The sequence below is a fragment of the Ursus arctos genome, unplaced genomic scaffold (assembly GCF_023065955.2).
Source record: "Ursus arctos isolate Adak ecotype North America unplaced genomic scaffold, UrsArc2.0 scaffold_14, whole genome shotgun sequence".
Classification (NCBI taxonomy): Eukaryota; Metazoa; Chordata; class Mammalia; order Carnivora; family Ursidae; genus Ursus; species Ursus arctos.
The window spans coordinates 13,979,641-14,003,328 of NW_026622808.1; the positions used below are offsets into that span (position 1 = coordinate 13,979,641).

General features: G+C 45.5%; 1 protein-coding gene and 1 long non-coding RNA gene across 5 annotated transcripts in view; one reads left to right on the plus strand and one right to left on the minus strand.

Annotated features, from left to right (window-relative positions):
* The first annotated feature begins 561 nt into the window (after window positions 1-561).
* The window catches only part of LOC113242771 (zinc finger protein 57-like), a 38,399-nt gene continuing 15,272 nt past the window's right edge, over window positions 562-23,688 (plus strand). For 3 of the 4 annotated variants that reach the window (XR_007191768.2, XR_007191767.2, XM_048226991.2), the window contains exon 1: window positions 562-1,220. Coding sequence is in view for 2 of the 4 variants with exons in the window: in XM_048226991.2 (XP_048082948.1) it covers window positions 765-1,220 (456 nt within the window). In the remaining 2 variants the exon portion in view is untranslated. Of the gene's footprint in view, window positions 1,331-23,688 lie in introns of all 4 variants that reach the window. The other variant, XM_057312015.1, reaches the window with a different exon arrangement.
* The window catches only part of LOC125283775 (uncharacterized), a 49,223-nt gene continuing 38,171 nt past the window's right edge, over window positions 12,637-23,688 (minus strand). Inside the window, exon 4 of the long non-coding RNA XR_007191769.2 lies at window positions 12,637-15,628. This is a non-coding gene — a long non-coding RNA (uncharacterized LOC125283775). The remainder of the gene's footprint in view (window positions 15,629-23,688) is intronic.

Here is a 23,688-nt window from a genome sequence, read left to right on the forward strand (position 1 = left end):
ATTCCCATACCAATAATAATAATAATAATTCCCATACCATATGGTCACACTTTTTTTTTTTTTTTGAATACTGATGTTTTAGAGACAGAGAGTGGGGTAGGGGTGGTACGCGGGGAAGGGGGGGGGAGAGGGACAAGCTGACTCCGGAGGCCACTTGCTATTGACCGGGAGATCATGATCTGAGCCGAAATGAAGAGTCTGCAGCCTAACCCACTGAGGCACCCACGTGCCCCCATATGCCCACACTTTTTAGAGTAATAGTGCTCTGTTTCTGTCTGTTCACACTGTGCCATCCCGACACCATCTGAAGGAAATAGATCCCTTTACATTTCACGGTCTCAGGGACTGACTACAAACTTCCTCTGCCCCCTACCTTCCTTGCAGAATATAACGCACACCTGAGTTTTCTAATGTGTCCCACCTGTGGCCGTGCCTGGCTGGGGCCGCGGGGTTCCACATCCCACCGGGGCGAGGGACCCAAGACGCCTTTAGCTGACCTGAGGCCAGAGGACACGGGGCGAGGGGGGAGAATGGAGGGCGGGGCCTCCCTGTGTCAGGTCAGGTCAAAACCCTGGGAGAACTTGCCTTCCCTGCGGTGACGTCACCGGTTCTTGAGCTGTGCTTAAACACGGGGGACCGTTGCACTGTCACGTCACCCCCGTGTCACCACGGACAAATCTGTTCTGTCGCATCCCGATGGGGCTCCGCACAAGGGAGCTTCCGCGTAGAAACTGAGTCAGAGGAGCCAAGCTCTGGGCAGGCGGATGAGACACCTGTGTAGCGGCAGCCTGTCAGTCAGGATGCTGGGGGCGAGGCCTTGGAGATCTGCCCAGTCTGGGACCACAGGGGCGGTGCTGGGACCACTGCCCAATCAGAACGTGAAGGGCGGCAGGCTGGCCTATCACAGCGCGGAATCGCGGAGTCTCCGAGCCATGTCCAATCAGGGCCGCAGGGAGGGCTCTGTGTTACCGTCCAATGAAGTCGCAGGGCCTGAAGCAAAGCCCAATGGGAGCGCGGAGGCGCGTATCGTGGTGAAAGGCTCATCCTCCGGAAACTGCCAATCGGGCCTGGGGGGCGGGATCCCGCCCTCGTGGGCCGCGGTCTGCGTCCGCCTGGGGCCGTGCTCACCCGCCCCGAGTTGGCCCAGGTGTTGTGTATGCGGAGCGCGCACTTGTCCAGGTTGCGGTGCCACGGAGAGCACGGAGCGGAGCGGCGGGATGGTGAGTCGCGGGCCCGAGTGAGACCGGGAGGGGCTCGGCTGGAAGTGGCCGCGGGTCCGGGTCTCCCAGACCCCGGGGCCCCGTCCGGAGTCTCCGCCCTCGGCCGCGGGGTGGGCTTCCGGCGTCCTGTCCGTCCTGGTGGGGGTCCCGCGCGTGCCGACCGGCGTCTGTGCCATGGGTCGCGGGGTGGGGTCCGGCGTCCTGTCCCCTGCCCTCGTGAGAGTCCCGGTGGTCCCAACCGATAACCTGTGGTGGCCGTGGAGTGGTTACCGGCGACCTGTCACATCCCCGCGTGTGGGCCCAGGGGTCCCGTCCCGCGTCTCTGCCGTGGGCCGCGGGGTGGGGTGCCGGTGTCCTGGTCACGTGGCCGCATGGCGTCCTGGGGGCCTGGGGGTTCCATCCTGAGCCTCCAGTCTCGGGTGCGGGGTGGGGTCCCGGCGTCCTGTCCCCTCCCCGCGTGTGGGTCCCGTCCCGAGCGTCTGTCGTGGGTCGGGGGTGAGGTTCCGACCTCCTGTGACATCCCCGCGTGCTGGGTATCCGGGGAGCACCACCCACGGCGGCGGTAACGCCTGGGCGTGGGGGTCAGGGGCCCCATGGTGGACCTGGAAGATGAGCTCAATCAGGGCTTGGCTGAGGACACTTTATTACAGAGAACTTCCAACAGCGACAAGGTCCGATGTCAGAGAGCCTCCGGCGTCCCCAGTGACACAGAAGCAGGGCTTTGCTTTTGTGTCGGGGATGAGCAGCAAGGCCCAGGGTCAGGATGGGGCCGCTGTGCGGAAGGAAGGCCTTGTGGCTCAGGTCCCCAGGGCCTTGTTCCCCAGCTGGGTGGATGGTCACAGTGCGGCCCCCACAGTCAGGGACCTGTGGGCAGAACAGTCTCCTGGGGGAAGTGTGGGCGGGAAAGGGACAGTGTCGGACAGTGGGTCACAGCAGTGTCGGATGAAACATGCGAATTCAGTGAGGAGAGGCTTGTATGGAGAAGGATGAGGGCAGAGGCTGGGGGGCAGGGGCCGTGTAGTAGGGCAGGGGGGCTACATCAGAAGGGCCAACACTGTGAGCCTAAGACCTGCAAGTGTCTCCAGCGTTGTGTAAAAGGGGTTTCTCTCTTCCAGAGAGGAGTAAGGAGGAGCAGGCATGACCAGGTGTGATGATGCCCCTGGGTTTCCGCCAGGCCAGCCTGTCCCCAGGAGGGGCTGTGTGTGGCCCGGGCAGAGGGCAGGCCCACCACGTTCAGGGTCAGGAGGAAGGAGAGAAACCAGACCAGCGTTGGGGCAGCAGGCATTCTGTGCCCGTGGGTCGGTGGGGACAAGCAGCTGAGCGAGTCGTGGATGAGGCACAGTGTGGCTTTGGGGGGATCTGTGCCCGGCCCAGTAGTGGGTGAACAGGGGACACTTCCCTGTGAGTCCTATTTTGGTGGAATAGGGAAGGGGCCATTTTTGCAGCTTGCTGTTTTCCAGACCCCAGCAGGGGAGGGGAGGCAGTTCCTTTCACCTCCAGAGATGTTTGCCCAGGAGCACAGGGCTCAGGTCGAGCCTGCCTGTCCCCTGGGGCAGCATTGTCCTGTCTAGCTCAGCACTGACAGCTCGCTCTTGGGTGGCCTTTTGCCTCCCTTTTTTTTTTTTTTTTTTTAAGATTTTATTTATTTATTTGACAGAGAGAGAGAGAGCCAGCGAGAGAGGGAACACAAGCAGGGGGAGTGGGAGAGGAAGAAGCAGGCTCCCAGCAGAGGAGCCCGATGTGGGGCTCGATCCCGGAACGCCAGGATCACGCCCTCAGCCGAAGGCAGACTTTTAAGGACTGAGCCACCCAGGCGCCCTCCTTTCTTCTCCTTTATTGTGGAGCGTAGTCAATGGGTCACGTCTTGCTTTTCCTGCTGACTCGTGTTAGTCTGGGGCTTATCCAGAGAACGTCCACTGGGGGAAAAGTGTCTCAGTCCAAAAAATGTCCCTGTTCATTAGGTTTGGGGGAAATATGCAGGGGGTTCCCCACCTTCTTGTCAGGTGACTCTGGTGTTCGCAAGTACTGAAGACTTCAGTGCCGTATCTGCAGGGGTGAGGTTTTTAAACTGTAGTGCGAGCAGCTCCCAGTGCGCTGCCCCAGAACGGCTGTTCTCCTCTTTGGATCTGCAGCTCGACCTTGTTTTCCTCACCAGGCAGCGTATGGCTTGATTGTGCCTCTGTTGGTCCTGCCTAAGCGAACAGTACCAGAGTCATCTTTACTGGTGCTGTGTGGCTCTCAGCCCTTTCTAGCGCTTCTGAGCCTCGGCTGGTCACCGCTACTTCGTTCTTAATTTTAGTTCCACGTGCAGAATGCACCTGAATATTTCTACGCTTGAAAGAAAAATTGTGGGATTGTAGATTATGGCTAACTTCAATTTACTAGGATATGATGGGGGCCTGTATGAAATGTCATGCCCTCTCTTTCCCCCATTTGTACTTGTGTTTAATCCTTCCATGTGATGTCAGCACCTAGAAATGCCTAATGTATTTTTTTCCATCTAATGTGCGAGCCAGAGTTTCCCCCTGATTACGTGTAGTTCTGACTTCTTATAATTGAGGCTGAGCGTGTGGGGTTTCATCTTGTGTGGAAGATTTTCCTGGCAGACCCCAGCTCTAGTTTGTGCGTTGATTTGTTTTCTTTACACACTCTGGACATGAGTCCTTTGTCATTTTAGGCAGTGCAGGCATTTTCTCCTGGAGGGTGGTTTACCTTTCCCTACCTTTATTCGGTGCTACCGAATGGACTCCTCTGAATTTTAAGAGAATCATGTTTGTCAGTGCCTTCCTTTGTAACTTAGTCTTTTCCCCCTTATATTAAAAAACTTTGCAATAGCAAGTCCTAGAATATTTGTGTTTACCTCCTTCTGCAAGTGTTCTGCTTGTAAAATCTGCAGTAAATTGTTTTTTTTCTACGTGAAGTTGGTATGAAGGGCGTTCATCATCCCCCATAGATAACCTCTGGCACCACCTTCTGTGGGAAAGTGTCCCGTATTTCCACCACTGGGCGGAGCCTGCCGGGACTGGGCGGAGCCTGCTGGGACTGGGCGGAGCCTGCCGGGACTGGGCGGAGCCTGCCGGGACTGGGCGGAGCCTGCCCGCCATCTGCATGGAGGCCTGTGTCAGTGGCTTCCATTCTCACGCACTGCTCTTGCACACCGGCCCGATTTGGTTGTTCCTCACAGGCCTTGATGTGTTTTAGGGAACGTCTCTCCCCCTTGTTCTGTAGAAAACTTGGCTATTCATAGACATTTGCCTTCAGTTTCAGTTTTGTGAGGTAGTTTTTCATAAATTCAAACCTACAAAGCCCAGGGTGGTCTGGGATTTCATGGAACGTCATCACGAGTCTGGTTTTCTTTCGGCGAACACGCGCCCCTTCCGTTTCTGCCTTTCCACTCTGATGTCATCCGGGAGCATTTTCGGATGCTTCCTTTATGCTCATTTTACGTGTCTGTTAGACATTGTACTTGGAAAGCCTCCGGTTGCCCCACGTCTTTCCACGTTCACAGAGGACACTTGAGTTCCGACACTCCGGTCACTGGATATGCGGCTGTTTCCCCGCACCGGACAACCGCAGCTGGAGCTGGGTGTCCGGCATCTCGCTCAACTCTGACACTTCGTGTCTGGAGACTGCATCACACCCCTGCGGCTGGCGTCCCGTCCGTAGGGCTGCCTCCGCTCCAGCAGCCTATCGCAGTTAGCAGGGCCCAGGTCACCCGCACGTGTCCGACTTGGCTGCAGGTCAGCGGTTCCCACCACCCGCTCCTCGGAGTTCGTTGCCAGAGCTGCTCACAGAACTCCGGGACCAACTGCAGTTACCGCTGTGTTGAGGAATATGGTGAAGGGTCCGAAGAACAGCCGGATGAAGAGGTGCACAGGGGAGGCTCCTGAGCACAGGAGCTTCTGTCCCTGTGGGGTTGGGGTGCATCATCCTCCTGGCGTGGATCCGATCACCTAGCTGATGCTTTCCGCACCCCGTACTGTTGGGATTTTAGAGGCGTCCTCACCTAGGCACAGTCCGTGATTACCTGTGATCCTAGACCCTCTCCTGAGACTGGAGGGATGCGGTGTGGGGCTGCAATTTCCAAGCCTGTGGTCATGGCTTGATCTTTCTGGTGACCAGCCCCCGTCCACGAGCCCCCCAGTCACCTCATTAGCATAAAAGATGCTCCCAGTGCTCTTACGACTTTGTAATTTACACGGATTTCAGGAGCTCTGCTAAGAACTGGAGGCAGAGACCAATACATATATTCTCTTACCTCACAGACATACTTTAGGACTTAAAAAATCTGTAATAAATTGAAAAATTGTCATTAGGGGTGGCTGGGTGGCTCAGTCGGTTAAGTGTCTGTCTTTGGCTGGGGTCATGATCCCGGGGTCCTGGGATCGAGTCCCACACAGGGCTCCTTGCTCAGCAGGGAGCTTACTTCTCCCTCTGCCTACTGCACCCCCTGCTTGTGCTCTCTCTCTCTCCCTCACAAAGAAATAGGTGAGATCTTAAAAGAAAAGAAAGGAAAAGGAAGAAATTAATTTTTTAAAAAGTTGTCATTAATATTAGTTACATATATTCTAGGTTAGACTCTAAAAATTTTTCTTTGTTATTTTTTAATTTTAATCACCTGGTACTCATCATGATTGCCTCCTTAATCCCCATCCCCTATTTCCCCCATCCCCCACCCACCTCCCCTCTGGTAACCATCAGTTTGTTCTCTATGGTTAAAAGTCTGTTTCTTGGGGCGCCTGGGTGGCACAGCGGTTGAGCGTCTGCCTTCGGCTCAGGGCGTGATCCCGGCGTTATGGGATCGAGCCCCACATCAGGCTCCTCTGCTGGGAGCCTGCTTCTTCCTCTCCCACTCCCCCTGCTTGTGTTCCCTCTCTCGCTGGCTGTCTCTATCTCTGTCAAATAAATAAATAAAATCTTTAAAAAAAAAAAAAGTCTGTTTCTTGGTTTGTCTCTCTTTTTACCCCCCTTCCTTTCTTTGTTTCTTAAATTCCACTTGACTGAGATCATATGGTGTTTGTTTTTCCTCTTTCTCTGATTTATTTCACTCAGCATAATATTCTCTGGCTCCATTCACGTTGTTGCAAATGACAAGATTTCATTTCTTTTTATGGCTGAGTAATATTCCATTGCATGTATACACAGCTTCTTTATCCATTCATCAGTTGATGGACACTTGGGTTGTTTCTATTTCTTCGCTATCAAAAAAAAATACTGCAATAAACATCAGGGTGCATATATCCCTTTGAATTAGTGTTTTTGTATTTTTTTGGGTAAATACCTAGTAGTTCAATTGTGGGATCATCGGGTAGCTCTATTTTTAACTTTTCGAGAAAACTCCATACTGTTTTCCAGAGTGACTGCACCAGTTTGCATTCCCACCAATAGTGCAAGCCCCCCTTTCTCCTCATCCTCACCAACACCTGTTGTTTCCTGTGTTATTGATTTTAGCCATTTGGACAGGTGTGAGGTGATATCCATCCTGTTTTGATTGGCATTTCCCTAATGATGAGGGATGTTGAGCTCTTTTCATGTGTCTGTTGGCCATCTGTAGGCTTCTTTGGAGAAATTGTTAATGTCTCCTGTTCATTTTTAATTTAATTTAATCATTTAGAGAGAGAGAGAGAGAGAGTGCAAATGGGGGTGGGGAGAGGGGGGAGGGAGAGAGAATCTTAAGTAGGCACCATGCCCAGTGATGTGGGGCTTGAGCTCATGACCCTGAGCCAAAATAAAGATTCGGAGGCTTAACTGACTGAGCCACCCAGGCAGCCCTGCCCATATGTTAGATGCATTGTTTTTTGGATCTTGAGTTGTATAACTCCTTTATATATTTTGAATACTAACCTTTTATTGGATACGTCATTTGCAGATATCTTCTCCCATTTTGTAGGTGGCCATTAGTTTTGTTGGTTGTTTCCTTTGCTGTGCAGAAGCTTTTTATTTGGATGTAGTCCCAATAGTTTATTTTTGCTTTTATTTCCCTTGCCTTGAGAGACATACCTAGAAAAAAGTTGCTGTGGCTGATGTCAGAGAAATTACTGCCTGTCCTCTTTTCTAGGATTTTTGTGGTTTCAGATCTCACGTTTAGGTCGCTAATCTGTTTTGAATTTATTTTTGTGGTGTGAGAAAGCGGTCCAGTTTCTTTCTTTTGCGTGTTGCTGTCCAGTTTTCCCAACACCGTTTGTTGAAGAGACTGTCCTTTTCCCATTGGATGTTCTTTCCTGCTTTGTCGAAGATGAATTCACCATATCATTGTGGTTTTATTTCTAGATGTTTCCATCGTGTTCCATTGATCTGTCTACTTGTATGTGAGTACCACACTGTTTTGATTACTACAATCTTGTGACATAACTTGAAGCCCAGAATTGTGATGCCTCCAGGTTTGCCTCTTTTTAAAGCCTGCTTTGACTATTGGAGGTCTTTTGTGGTTCCATTGAAATTTTAGGGTGGTTGTTTCTAGTTCTGTGAAAATGCCATTGGTATTTGATAGGGATTGCATCAAACGTGTAGATTGCTTTGGGTAGTATAGATATTGTAACAGTGTTTGTTCTTCCAGTCCACGAGCATGGGATGTCTTTCCATTTCTTTGCATTGTCCTCAATTTCTTCCATCTGTGTTTTAGTTTTCAGAGTGTAGGTCTTTTCACCTCTTTGGTTAGGTTTATTCCTGTGTTTCTTCTGTATCTTATTATTTTGTTGCAAGTGTAAATGGGATAGTTTTCTTAATTTCTCTTTCCGCTATTTCCTTTTTGGTATATGGGAACGCAACAAATTTCCGTACGTTATTTTGGACCCTGCCACTTCCCTGAGATTGCTTATCAGTTCTGGCAGTTTTTTGGTGCAGTCTTTTAGGTTTACTATGTAGAGTATCATGTCATCTGCAAATAGTGACAGTTTTACTTCTTCCTTACTGATGGATGCCTTTTGTTTCACCCTGTTGTCTGATTGCTGAGGCTGGGACTTCCAGTACTATGTCGAATAAAAGTGGTGAGAGTGGGGGCGCCTGGGTGGCACAGCGGTTAAGCGTCTGCCTTCGGCTCAGGGCGTGATCCCGGCGTTACGGGATCGAGCCCCACATCAGGCTCCTCCGCTAGGAGCCTGCTTCTTCTCTCCCACTCTCCCTGCTTGTGTTCCCTCTCTCGCTGGCTGTCTCTATCTCTGTTGAATAAATAAATAAATAAAATCTTTAAAAAAAAAAAAAAGTGGTGAGAGTGGACATGCCTGTCATGTTCCTGACCTTAGGGGAAAAGTTCTTACTTCTTCCCCATTGAGGATGATATTAGCTGTGGGTTTTTGTTTTTGTTTTTTTAAAGTTTTTATTTAGTCATTTGAGGAGAGTGCAAGAGCACGAGAGCATGAGCAGGGGGGAAGGGCAGGTGGAGAGGGAGAAGCCGACTCCCTGCTGAGCAGGGAGCCTGATATGGGGCTCAATCCCAGGACCCTGAGATCATGACCTGAGCCAAAGGCAGATGCCCAAGTGACTGAGCCACCCAGCCGCCCTTGTGGGTTTTTCGTATATGGCCTTTATTATGCTGAGGTACATTCCCTCTAAACCTACTTCGTTGAGTGTTTTTATCACGAATGGTTGTTGTACTTTGGTAAATGCTTTTTCTGCATCTATTGAGATGATCATATGGTTCTTGTCCTTTCTCTTATTAATGTGATATATCGTGTTGATTTGTGAATATTGAACCACCTTGCAACCCTGGAATAAATCCCACTTGATGGTGATGAATGATTTTTATAAAGATATTGTTGGATTTGGTTTGCTAGTATTTTGTTGAGGAGTTTTGCTTCTATGGTCATCAGAGATATTGGCCTATAGTTCTCTTTTTTTGTGGTGTCTTTATCTGGTTTTAATGCTGGCTTCATAGGGTGAAGTTTTCTTCCCTCTTCTATTTTTTGGAGTAGTTTGAGAAGAGTAGGTATTAACTCTTCTTTAAATATTGGGTAGAATTTGCCTGTGGAGCCATCTGGTCCTGGAAGTTTGTTTGTTGGTAGTTTTTTTTTTTTTATTACTGATACAATTTATTTTATTTTTTATTTTTTTGCTGGTTATAGGTCTGTTTGAATTTTCTATTTTTTCCTGTTTCATGTTTGGTTGTTTATATGTTTCTAGGAATTTATCCATTTCTTCTATGTTGTCCAGTTTGTTGGCATATAATTTGTCCTAATATTTTCTTACAATTGCTTCTATTTCTGTAGTGGTTGTTATTTCTCCTCTCTCATTTGTGAGTTTATTTATTTGGGTCTTTTCTCTTTTTGTCTTGATGCGTCTGGCTAGAGGTCTGTCAGTGTTATTGATCTTTTCAAAGAACCATCTCCTTGTTTCATTAATATGTTCTATTGTTTTTTAAGTTTGTATGTCATTTATTTCTGCTCTAATTTTCCCCCCTGCTCTAATCTTTATTATTTCCTCCCTTCTGCTGGTTTTAGGTTTTGCTTGTTCTTTTTCTAGCTCCTTTAGTGGTAAAGTTAGGTGGTTGTTCTCTGAGATCTTTCTTGCTTCTTGAGGTAGGCCTGTATTGGTATAGATGTCCCTCTTAGAATCACTGTTGCTCTGTTCCAAAGGTTCTGAAACACTGTGTTTTTATTTTCATTTGTTTCTGTGTGCTTTATTTCTTTTATTTCCTGTTTAACCCATTCATATTTAACCTCCATATATACGTGGTCTTTCTAGGTTTCTTCTTGTGGCTAACTTCATAGTACTGCGGTCAGAAAAGATGCATGATTTAGTATCAGTCTTCTTGAATTTGTCGAGGCTTGTTTTGTGGGCTAATATGTGATCTATTCTGGAGAATGTTCCACGTGTACTTGGAAATAATGTGTATTCTGCTGTTTAAGGATGGAATTTCTTTTTTTTTTTTTTAAGATTTTATTTATTTATTTGACAGAGATAGAGACAGCCAGTGAGAGAGGGAACACAAGCAGGGGGAGTAGGAGAGGGAGAAGCAGGCTCCCAGCGGAGGAGCCTGATGTGGGGCTCGATCCCAGGACTCCGGGATCACGCCCTGAGCCGAGAGCAGATGCTTAATGCCTGCGCCACCCAGGCGCCCCTAAGGATGGAATTTCTTAATATGTCTTTTAAGTCCATCTATTCCACTGCGTCATTTAAAGCCATTGTTTCCTTATTGATTTTCTGCTTAGATGATCTGTCCATTGATGTAAGTAGGCTGTTAAAGTCCACTACGGTTACTGGGTTATTACTGGTTAGTTCCTTTAGGTATGTTATTAACTGTTTTATATATTTGGGTGCTTCCAGATATATAGTGCATATATATTGTTGGGTGCATAGACATTTACAATTGTATTTTGTTGTATTGTTTCCTGTATTATTATATAGTGTCCTTTTTCATCTCTTTTTTTAAAAATATTTTTTATTTTTCTGAGACAGCGAGCAAGCACGAGCCACGGGGGGGGGAGGTGGCAGGGAGCAGAGGGAAAAGCAGACTCCCCACTGAGTGGGGAGTCCAATGAGGGACTTGATCCCAGGACCATCATGACCTAAGCCAAAGGCAGACGCTTAACCGACTGAGCCACCCAGGTGCCCTCTTTGTCTCTTGTTTTTTTTTTTTTTTTTTTTTATTGTTTTTTTATTATATTATGTTAGTCACCATACAGTACATCCCTGGTTTCCGATGCAAAGTTCGTTGATTCATTAGTTGCGTATAACACCCAGTGCACCATGCAACACGTGCCCTCCTTACTACCCATCACCGGTCTATCCCATTCCCCCACCCCCCTCCCCTCTGAAGCCCTCAGTTTGTTTCTCAGAGTCCACAGTCTCTCATGCTTCATTCCCCCTTCTGATTACCCCCCTTTCTTTTTCCTTTTCTTCCCCTACCGATCTTCCTCTTTGTCTCTTGTTATAGTCTTTGTTTTAAAGTCTATTTTGTCCCATATAGGTATTTCTACTCTGCTTTTCTTTTGACATCCATTTGCATGATAAATGTTTCTCCATCCCTGTCTTTCAATCTGTAGCTGTCTTCAGGTCTAAAAGCGAGTCTCTTGTAGGCAGCATGTCGACGGATCTTATTTTTCTCCATTCTGTCACCATGTGTGTTTTGATCAGAGCATTTAGTCCTTGACATTCAAAGGAATTATTGGTAGATATGTATTTATTGCCATCTTATTACTTGTTTTGTGGTTGTTTCTGAAGAATTTTTTCTGATCCCTTCTTTCTTTTATGGTTTGCTGGTTTTCTTTAGGGACATATTTGGATTTCTTTTTATTTTTTTATTTTTTTTAAAGATTTTATTTATTTATTTGACAGAGCCAGCGAGAGAGGGAACACAAGCAGGGGGAGTGGGACAGGAAGAAGCAGGCTCCCAGCGGAGGAGCCTGATGTGGGGCTCGATCCCATAACGCCGGGATCACGCCCTGAGCCGAAGGCAGACGCTTAACGACTGCGCCACCCAGGCGCCCCTGGATTTCTTTTTATTCTTTGCATATTTGTTAGTGGATTTTGATTTGTGCCTACCATTAGGTTTGTATGTTACCTCTTCCTCATGGTGTTTTGGACCAACTCTTGACTTCTTTCTGTGGAAATTCACAGTGCCTGGCTAGATAAGATTTAATAAACACATGCCTCCCTGGGTGAGGCCTGTTGAAAAGCAAAGGAGTGTCCAGAAAACTGGGCCCCCTTTAAAAGCCAGCTCCGCGTTGCAGCTCAATCCAGGAGAGCGTAGGAGAAACATTCTCTTTGGGGGTCACGCACTCCACATACTTCCTGTCTGCTCGCCTGTCAGAGCATGGCTTGTTCTGGGCACACAATACTCCCTATGCCACTGTCCTGATTGTTACAGCTTCACATTCCTTCTTGTTTTTCTCATTCCCTTGCTGTATTGATCACATTCACAATAAAGGTGGAGACAGAGTCTGGCTCAGGACCTTTCACCACTAGAGCGTCTGGTTCCCATGCCCTTTCCTTTCTCCTGCTAAGGTGTCTGGAGTGATCTTTTCATTCGTCGCCTCAGGGTTTGCTGGCCAAACCCGACACCTCTCCTCCCCACATTTTAGGTATATGATCTCATATTTTACATCCTTTTATTCTGAGTTCCTTAACTCATGTTTTGCAGAAATACTCACTTTTACTGCTTTTGTTTCCTACCTTCATATTGTCATTTTTTATCTTTCCTTTTCTCTCAGAAAGTCCCCCTTAATACTTCTTACAGGGCTGGTTTAGTGGTCATGAACTCCTTCAGTTCATCTGGGAAACTGTCTCTCTCTTCTTCTGTTCTGAATGATAGCCCTGCTGGGTAGACTGTTGCTGGCTGCGGGTTTTTCCCACTCAGCACTTGGAATATATCACACCACTCCCTTCTGGCCTAGAAAGGTTCTGCTAAAATAAAGGAAGCCTTATGGGGGGGGGGGTCCTTTGTATGTAACTGTCTTCTTTCGTCTTGCTGCTTTTACTATTTTTTCTTTATAACTATCTTTTGGCACTTTAATTACAATATGTCTTGGTGTGGATTTGCTTTTGTTGATTTTGTTGGCAGTGCTCTGTGCCTCCTGGATCTGCCTGTTTCCTTCCTCAGATTATGGACATTTGCAGGTATTATTTCGTCACATATATTCTCTGCCCCCTTTTCTCTCTCCTTCTTCTGGGACTCCTATAATATGAATGTCATTATGTTTGATGGGTTCCTGAAGTCTGTTCTCATTTTGCATAATTCTCCCCTTTTGTTCAGTTTGGTTACTTTCCATTACTCTGTCTTCTGGTCATTAATTCAGACCTCTGCTTTGTCTAGTCTGCTGTTCATTCCATCAAGCGTATTTCTTGTTTTGTTTATTGAGCCCTTTATCTCTGCTATCTTATTCCTTATTTCTGTGTTAATGGTCTCACTGATGTCCTTCACTCTTAAGGCCAGTGAGTATCCTCAGGATGAGTACTTTTACATTCTCCATCAGGCATGTTACTTGTATCTGTTTTGCTTGGATCTCTGGCCATGGCCTTGTCCTGTTCTTTCATCTGGGACAAATTCCTGTGTCACCTCATTTTGTCTAAGTCTCTGAGCCCGTTTCTCTGTGGTAAGAAAGTCAGCTATGTCTGCTGTTCTTGAGGGTAGCGGCTTTATGAAGAGGAGGTCGTGTAGTGCCCTGCAGTGTAGTGTCCCCCTGTTCCCCTGGCCTGGTGCTTCCAGGAGTGTCTCCAGTCTGTGCTGAGTATGCTCTGCTCTTTTGTCCTGGCTGCTTTATCCTTTGGGCCAGTCATCTGCAAGGCCTTCTTTGACTGTTGTGGGGAGTGTTTGGTCCGTGGCCTGATGTGGTTTTAAGTAGGTGTGCTCTGGTCTGCTTGTGAAATGAGACCTGTCACCACTGCTGTCAGAACCAAGGCTCCACAAAACTCCTTAGTGGAGAGATGAGGCGTGAGCAGGGGTTTGGGCTGGTCTTCTGGGGCAGCCCGCCTTGCTGCATTGGGACTGAGGGAAGCATGACTGTGAACGGTGGTTCCAGGGTGTGGAGGCTTGGTGTAAGCAAGTTAGGTAGCGAGTGTCAGCACCGCGCTAGTTCCTGCAAGTGGCTCTGTGCTTATGCTGAGGGGCAGGGAGGAAAACGGCACCAGCCAGCTCCTGTGTTCTTGGAGGCATCTCTCTGTGAATGCTGCCCCTCCGGGACCTGCTCCTAGATGAGCAACTGAGCTCCTGCTGTGTGTCCCAGGAGCTCTTCAGATGCTGTAGGTCTGCAGTCTGTCTGCCTACCAGTGTTCTCTGAGCTCTTGCAGAGACAAGCATGCCGACCTTTAAAACTCCGAGCTTTAAGCCCCCCTGGTTGCAAGAACTCACGAAATTTGGACCCACTCACTTTCCATGCCAATTGTTATGGGAATTCATGTTCCCCGTGCATTCCTCTTGGTGCTAGTCTGTGTCTTGCTGTTCATGACAGCAGCTCCCTCCCCACTGTCACAGCCACCATCTCTCCCAAACCACAGCTCCACACTTCCTGCCTTCTCCGATGTGGCCTCTTTTCTACCTTTAGTTGTGGAGTTTGTTTTGTGAGTCTTCAGGTCGATTTCTGGGGCCTTTAGGATGATTTGGTAGTTATCTAGTTGTATTCCCGGGACGAGGTGAGCCTAAGGTCCTCCTACTCCACCGCCATCTTCTCCTCCTCCCATCTTCTAAAGTTTCTTTTGAACTGTTATTGTTAGTGATTCAAGTGGATAGGATTTACTTTCGTATTGTGCTTGCATTCTGGAAACTTACCAAAAATCTTATTCTTTGCTTATTTTCTAGTTCTTTATGGATCTCCCATTATACTTTTAGCTGTGAATATAGGCAACTTTTTTCTATATAATTCTGATGTATTTTTTTCCTCTGGTGGCTCTGGATGGGGTGTCACCTAGTAGCGGGGTAATGGGACTCCTTTTCACCAAAATTAATTGGGGGAAAGGTTCACTATGCACTCTTTGTATGTTCCTTAATGAACATTCCTTTCTGATGTTCCCATCATCAGGCTCTGCAGGTTGCCACCTATTCTAGCATTGCTGAGAGTTTCTAATTGGATTCCTGTTGAATAGGAAACATCTTTCTTTATTCATCGATTTTGACATTTTTCCTTTAATGTGGCATTGTGTTAAGTTATAACTGATTTCCTAGTATTTAATTATAAAATATATATAAAATGCATAGGCGATTGCACAGCCACTTACATATTCTAAAGGACACCCAGACCAAGACCTGGAGGAAGCCTTCGTGCCAGACATCCCACTTGCAATGACTCCAAGGACAAGCCTCCTGTGTCTGGGTGAATATCAGTGTATGCGTCTCTAAGTCAGTAGATTTTATTTTTGCATGTTTTCTTTTGAGGAAAGCAGAAAAATTCAGGACAGTAAATTCAATTTGTTGCTTGCAAATAACAAATGGTCAAAGACAATTACTCGGAACTAGAATCTAATATCCACAAAGGTGTGTTGCTGTCACATAACTACGGCAAGACTAATCTGTAGACCAAGTCTAGTTTTAATAAACTCAGCCTGATTGTTTACGTAAATGCAGAAAGCATAGTGATTGACCACATAGACCCCTTTAAATCTCCTTTGCTGATCTTCTCTTAAGGAGTCTCAGATTGGAAAATTTAAAAGCTTCTCAAGGCTAAGAAGCCATGCCAAGGACTTGCAATCACACTTGGCCTGCAGTACATATAAATTCAGGTGAATTCCTCTCTTCTTGAGGTCCCCAAAATATCCTGGGATTTCTGCCTCTGCCAGGAAGTGACCGTCCTTACGGACCCGGGAAGGAAGCTGGGAACCCTGTAAGCAAGGCATCAGGCTGACCTTTCCAAGTGACTCTGTTGACTCCATAAAGCCAATCTTGGTTGACTGGTCTGGTCACATCTGAACGTATGCAGTCTCTCTCAAATATGACACTCCATTCCAGCCTTGGTAGTATAACAAGTGTTTCCAATTGTGCCCTGTTACAAAGAGAACAGATTCTTACTGAACTTGTGCAAAGAACTATATTGTCATGAAAATACAAATAGAGTTCACCCTTCGAACAACACAAGTTAGAACTGCTTGGGTCCACTTATATGTGGATATTTTAAAAAAATAGAAAAACGATACTTTAAATTTTTTCTTATGATTTTATTAAAAACATTTTCTTTTTTCTAGCATACTTGACTATAAGAAAACAGTGTATAATATACATAATACACAATATACATTTTAATCAATTATTTGTTATTGGTATGGCTTTTGGTCAACTATTAGTAGTTAAGTTTTAGGGGAGTCAAAGGATATATATGGATTTTTAACTGTGCAGTGGGTTGCTCCCCTAATCTCTGCATTGTTCAAGGTCACCTGTACTCATTAAGTTTCCAAATTTGGGGGATCAGGTAGGGAGAAAAAAAATTATTTTCCATATTGTGATTAGACTAACGTGAATCTGTCCCTGGTCGCAGCAGAAACCAGGGAACTTGAGAGCAGAACCTCAGAAAGACAACAGTCCCATCTCAGTTACCAAATTTGCAACCGAGTTAACATGATTTTGCTTCTTGGTGATGCACATAGAAACTGCCCCGGGTGAGGTTTTGCACAGAGGAAACTTTATTTGCAGCAAATAAGTAGATCGTGGGGAATAACTTCCAGAACAAGGGTGGATGGGTTCCTTTTGTTTAGGGTTAGGGTACATATATTTTTTAAAGATTTTGTTTATTTTATTTTATTTTGTTTTATTTTGTTTTATTTTATTTATTTATTTGAGAGAGAACACAAGTGGGGACAGGGGGCGCAGAGGGAGAGGGAGAAGCAGACTCCCCACTGAGCAGAGAGCCCCGCGTGGGGCTCAATCCCAGGACCCTGAGATCACGACCTGAGGCAAAGTCAGACACTTAGCACCCAGGCGCCCCTAGGGTGGATATTTCAATAGGGAAATCGTATGTCGAAGCAGGCATAAGGTCGTGTGTGCGCCCTCAGGCCACACGCCTATACATACATTGTATGTTATGTGAATGAGGCTTGTGCTTCTCCCTGCATGGAGACTTTAGTATTCTAATGAGGTAAAGGTAATTGTCAGGCATCCCAGAGGTCCCTCTTCGGTCCATCTGTGCAGGTGTGAGGGGTTTAGTTCAACCTGGTCTGGGCCCACTGGAGGTCTTGTCAGGGCAGTCACTGCCACCTCAGGGCTGGTTTGGGGCTTCATTTGTCTGAGTGAAGAAATAAGCCAGAAAGAAGAACTTCAGGACTGTAGTGAGTGCAAGCTGGTGGCCAGTAGAAGTGTCAGGTCTTGGGGTCTCGTTGGTGACGGCGTTTGTTTGCAAACCTATATTTTAGCTTAAGGGAAAGTTTCTATCTGTAATAGCAGACATTAAACAGTAATGTTTCAAACAAGAGTCATAAAAACTATAATTATCCTTCTCTGTTCATTCAGTCCCATGTTATTCTTCTGTTTGAATCTGGTTTTCCCGCTAGTTCAGTAATGCTCACACAGTTCGGTTCCGTAATCCTAAGGTTATCAGAAACCTGTCTTGTCAAAAGTCCTTTCTGTGAATCTCCTTGAAAATGAAGTACTTTTGCAAAAGCGTCAGAGCAAAACAGTAGCTATAAATGACAAAGACTCAGAAATGGCCGCGGATCAGACGAGGGTTCATTCTGCTGCAGCTGACACAGAGATTTGGTTATTTCTGTGACACTAAACACTTCGGTAACTAGCACTGCAAGTGATAACATTCCAGGACATATCGGATGTCTAGGAGTTTCATATAATTTCTAGAACTTCTAGAATTTCTATTTTGTATTCATACAAATAAAGCGTAAAGAAGCCTTAGTATTCCTTATTATTTGACAGTTTTCCGTGTAGTTTAATGTATCCAGTAAGCCTAATTAGTTTAACATAAAGTCCTCTGGAATGTTCTAGGGACCCTCAGGGGAAATCCTAAGTTTTCTTCCAGGTCAAGAAGACTTCATTTAGAATTTGATTTTGGGAAGTTTGTCAGAAACATCAAAAGGAGTTTTGAAGCACTTAGTCAAAGAGGGCCATAGGTCACACTGTGAAACAGCACATTGGTTATGAACCAAAGTGACAATAAAAGATTAAAAAGGCAGGGGCGCCTGGGTGGCACAGCGGTTAAGCATCTGCCTTCGGCTCAGGGCGTGATCCCGGCGTTATGGGATCGAGCCCCACATCAGGCTCCTCTGCTAGGAGCCTGCTTCTTCCTCTCCCACTCCCCCTGCCTGTGTTCCCTCTCTCGCTGGCTGTCTCTATCTCTGTCGAATAAATAAATAAAATCTTAAAAAAAAAAAGATTAAAAAGGCAAATACAAAAGGTGACATGGTTGTTAGCAAAACTTAACTTTTAATATTGAAAAGATTCAGTTTTGGGGCGCCCGGGTGGCTCAGTCAGTTAAGTCAGCCTTCCACTCAGGTCATGATCCCAGGGTCCTGGGATCGAGCCCCACATTGGGCTCCCTGCTCAGCGGGGAGCCTGCTTCTCCCTCTGCCTCTGTGTGTGCTTGCTTGTGCTCTCTCTCTGTCAAATAAATAAAATAAGAAAATATTCAGTTTTCTTAGGTAATCAAAGACCTGATAAACACAGGTAATTATGTTGACAAAACAAAATCCTTGTTTTCTAGGCATAGACCATTAAAAGATAAAAAATATTTTATAATTTCGTATCAGGAGCATACCAATAGTTCCAAGAAAAATTCATCCTTTTAGCAGATAAAAGAAAATTAAGTTGCAGTTTTACCTAAGTGTACTATTAATATTAAAGCTTATTTTTAAAAACCTTATAAGAGGGGCGCCTGGGTGGCACAGCGGTTAAGCATCTGCCTTCGGCTCACGGCGTGATCCCGGCGTTCTGGGATTGAGCCCCACATCAGGCTCCTCCACTATGAGCCTGCTTCTTCCTCTCCCACTCCCCCTGCTTGTGTTCCCTCTCTCGCTGGCTGTCTCTATCTCTGTCAAATAAATAAATAAAATCTTTAAAAAAAAAAAAACCTTATAAGAAATCCATTCCATCTTATCTCTTGATCACACTGAAAGTTCCTTTCCCAAGATTCCTTTCTCATGAACCTACAACTTCCTGTGTCTTAGTTTGCCCCTTGTTCTCTTTCCCATTGAGAAATAATCAGCTTTACTTTAAAACAAAATTAGTTTCCCTCAATAAAAATGCATCTCCATTCCTCATGGCCTTTTTCTCACCAAAATATATTCTACTTCCCTTACATACAGAGTTGATGCTGTTGTTATTTGCAGAAGCTTTAATTATATATATTAATTATAATTCTTAACTTTTAGACACTCCAATTCCTAGTGAAAACTAAGTAGTGAGCACTTGTGAGTCATTACATCAGCATTCTTTAAATTGACAAACTTATGAACACATTTCATAATTTCTAGAAACAGTATGCTCTTCTAGTAAAGCACAAGATGTGTTTACCAACAGACAAAAGTAGGTAAACTTGGACTTGTTTAGCAGTTAAATGTTTCAGTATTTAATTTTATTTGCAAATATTTGTTATTCGGTGAACTCCCATCATTTAATTTAACATAGCAAATTCTTAGCTTTTTTTATTTATTTGTTTGTTTGTTTGTTTAACATAGCAAAAGTCTAAGGATGGGAGTTACCAAAGAGATTTGGGAAGCTATTTAAGTGGACATACTGTAAAACATAATTATTGCTAGAAAGTTCACCTAAAAACTGTTACATCTATATAGATAGTTTGCTTCTGGCAATTACATTTAGACTACCCAGGAATTCTTCATGAAATATTAGCAAAAACTAGCCATCGTTCAAAGTTACGTTTGCTGGCAAATTCTGCAACAGAGTGAACCATGAACTTATTTGATTATTAAACCTGGGGAGGATAAAAGTTTTTGTTTTGTTTTTAAAGATTTTATTTATTTATTTGTCAGAGAGAGAGAACACGTGTGTACAGCAGGGGAAGCAGCAGGCAGAGGGAGAAGCAGGCTCCCCACTTAGCAAGGAGCCTGATGCAGGACTCAATCCCAGGACCCCAGGATCATGAACTGAGCTGAAGGCAGATGCTTAACCGACTGACCCACCCAGGTGTCCCAAGGATAAAAGTTTTATATTTAATGTTATTAACTAAAGACATGCCTATTTCAATTATTTATTTAAGGTTAAGTCTAGATCACATGAAGCTGGAAAACATTTGGGTCAGTTTTTGTATTTCTGAAAGTTTTAGAAGAGCCAACCCTTATCAGTGCCTGCCTTCAAACCAGATAAACAGAGCTCTTCCACACATTAGTTTCGGCATTACCCTTCAGAGGTAGAAAAATACCATACAGCACGTATCTAGACATATAGGAACAGATGCAGAGACCTTACAGTCCCCGGGATTAGTGGAGAGGATGTTTCATTTGTCCGATTTCCAGTTACTTCCTCTCTCTCTTTTTTTTTTTTTTTTTTTGTGATGAGAAACATCTCCCTAAAGTTTGTATTTCAGGGAATGGCCCTAGGTAGATCCTAGAGAAGATGTGGGTGGAAAGTCTACATTGCAGAGGCAGAGTATCCAAGTTTCTCCAAGGACTTTGGTTTTTCACAATACTTTACAAGCCTTTTGAGATAAAGAGGAGAGGTTTTGAAGTTGGTCAAAAGGACAGGTTGGAGGACTTTGATTTGTTTCTGGACAATTCTGGGGCTGTTTTCTAGTTTTGCAAAGACTTTAAAGATTGCATTGCAACTTAAATGACATCATAGGTTTATCTCCCCATCCAACTACATTATCCTCAATTTACCTCTTTCCTTGTGTACCTAGTTTTATTTTAGCTCAGGAGAGAAATCCTACATTCCTATCAGGCTCAAAATATCAGCTTCCAGTGTGGCCAAAATTTTGACTAAAGAGCTACGTAAAAACAAAATTCTTTTGAATATCTTGTCAGTTTTCAGCCAAGAGAAACAGTAAACACTGCTGGCAGTATTGAATAAGCTATCCCCCCTCCTAAGGAGCGTGCAAAGGATACTACCTTCCCAAGATACAGAGTCGCTCCCCAAGAGAGCTATAAGGGAGAACTGACAACCTGCCTGTCCCAGTCCGGCAGACAAAATGAGCCAAGCAAGAAAGCAACAGCTACCCCTGGGAGAGGAGGGATCAATAAACAGTGGGTCTGGGTTTGGAAAGGAGGGGGCATAATGGAATTTCATTCTCCTCTCCTTTCTGCCTCTGAACATCAGCCCTCAATTGGTCATTTGTGGGAGAGCCTAGGAGAAATTCTGGTCATCGGTTTCCTGTGTGATGGCAGAGAGGGGACTTGTGAATAGCCACTGATCTTTCTAATTCTTCTCTAAATTTGGTATAATCTGCTGAAAAGATCTGCTGCTATCCAAGGGACAAGAATTCTTTGGCTGGGGGCCCAGGATAGATCCACAGAGAACATTACGTTGGAAGACCAGAAGCGGGCACGGTGTGTCCAGGTGCTTCTGACTTCCAGCATTTACACGAGCGCCTGCGGACCCTCGGCCCAGAGACCGAAGGGAAGTAAAGCAAGCAGATGAGGCCGGATTTTGAGGAGGGGAATTTAATTTAATTTTTGTTCTAATCTCTGTTCTTTCATCTTGTTGAGGGAGTCCCTAAGGCTAGTTATTACATTTCTTTGTGCTAGTACTCTCCACAGGTGCCAATAAATAATTTAGGGTGACAACTCTCTAAATTTTTGCATTCTTCTCTCAAATACAGCCAAATCAAAGACCTGCCCTCTGGCCACTGATGAGTAGGATCACCAGTAGCAATCCAAACCATTAAGCCTTTTTGTGGCCCAAAGAGGCCTTACACAAGAGACTATGAAATATGCAGCATTCATAAGATCCAGAAAGTTCACTCACAGGAGAGTCTAAGAAAGCAAAGACCTTAATTGCTTAAGCAGTAAGGATGGTGTAGTCCGACTTCCCATGAGAACATGAGACACCTCCAGTCACAAACCCTCTAAGCTGTGAGACACTGGGCAGGTGCTCACCCACAAAATAAGGAAGAATGAAATGACAAAGATCCATTATGGACTGGGACACTTTATGACGTTTCCCCCTGAGAGTTGGCATGGCCAAATAAAAAGTGCTGGTTGGAACCCCCGCCTATTCAACTAGATGCCAAGGTGCACCCCAGTAAGTGCACCTTCCAGATGGTGGGGACCAGAGCGAATGTTCTCACTGGTCGCAAAGCCATGTTCTCAGGATATAGAACAAGACAAGAGTTTTTCTTATGTGCGCATTAACAGCTTTACCTGAGCCTTGGGTCTCTTAGAGCCAAATAAATACCTTTCTACTTTTTTTTTTTTAAAGATTTTATTTATTTATGTGACAGAGAGACAGCCAGCGAGAGAGGGAACACAGCAGGGGAGTGGGAGAGGAAGAAGCAGGCTCCCAGAGGAGGAGCCCGATGCGGGATTCGATCCCGGAACACCGGGATCACGCCCTGAGCCGAAGGCAGACGCTTTAACGCCTGCGCTACCCAGGCGCCCCTCTACTTTTTTTTTACCCATCAATTTTGTAGCTTTAGCTTCCACCTGTCCCTTAGCAACAGCCTTTACCTCATGTGCATGTTAACCCAAAGCCACGTTTGTCTAAAAAGATACCGTCTGGTGAGAACTATAACTCACCAGTCTATGAAGTTGGCTTGAACAACAGGCTTATATGTGTTCTGCCCTATGGTTTCCTTTCTTACGACAAACAACACAACAGACAAAGTATGACCATCTCTGAGAGAAAAAGGACCTCTAGAGTTACTAAACCCAGGGAACTGGTTTCACTAATATTTTTTCCTGCTAATCTAAATTTAGAGAAGAAAAAAAGAATGGGGTACTTTGACCACTGCTTCCACTGGACTGTGGAGACAGACATGCAAGACTCTGACATAAGAATTCTTACTTTCTGCCAACTCTTGTCAGACGTCCTAGGATCTTCCTACTGCAACAGCTTTGGGGTGAACCGTGTCTAGCTGGTGAGGTCTCCTGGTGGGCTTGCCAAAAGTGCTGGGGAGGAAGATTTTTCCTATATGCTTAAAGATACTTCTGGCTGGTCTAAGAATTACATTGACATGAGATAAATTAATAGGAGGAAATCAAACTTAATTTTGTAACATACTAGAACTCAACATACAAGAGAAGTTCAAAGACAGGTAAAATGAGGTATCATGCCATCCTGAACATAGGAATGGAATAGTAGAGATCTGGGGCTTCAAAGGGTGGAGGGCAATTCACAGGCCAATAAGAAGAGCAGATGTTTGTTAATCAGATGTTTGCCCTGCTATACAGATGGGCCACTCAGATAAAATTTATCTCTGGTAATAACTCTTATTGTGGGAAAGACCCCCAACTTGGATTTTTCTAGGTGGTTAAGGGAGGGACAGAAGTTTCTCTTGAACCCACAGGGTCTCAAATGCCTTCAGCTCAAAACAGTCCACATGCCAAAGTAGCATGTTTTGGAGAGATTTGATCTGAACCCCTTCAGGAGTAAAACACGTTGGGTAAATCTAGGACAGCAGAATAGGGGCCCTGAGGCTCTGGGATGTCATCTATCGTCTCTGTAACATTGGGAATGGGAGAATAAATGGTGAGAATCTACGCATCTAAAATTCCATAGTTGTTGAAATCTGTTCGTTGCCACCCAGTTTTTTTTTTTTTTAAAGATTTTATTTATTTATTCGACAGAGACAGCCAGCAAGAGAGGGAACACAAGCAGGGGGAGTGGGAGAGGAAGAAGCAGGCTCACAGCAGAAGAGCCCGATGTGGGACTCGATCCCGCAACGCCGGGATCACGCCCTGAGCCGAAGGCAGACGATTAACCGCTGTGCCACCCAGGCGCCCCGTTGCCACCCAGTTTTAACCTGGCAGATAGGTGATTACAGTATGGGATGGGTGGTAGGCTAATGACCCCAGAATTAAGCATATTTCTAATGATGAGTGAAGGCCCTCTGTACCTTGCTCCAGCTGACACCATACTGCATTTACTGTTTGCACTGACAGAGACAGTTGTTGATCCCATTTGGCATTCCCCAAGGATGACCAGAAGCATGAC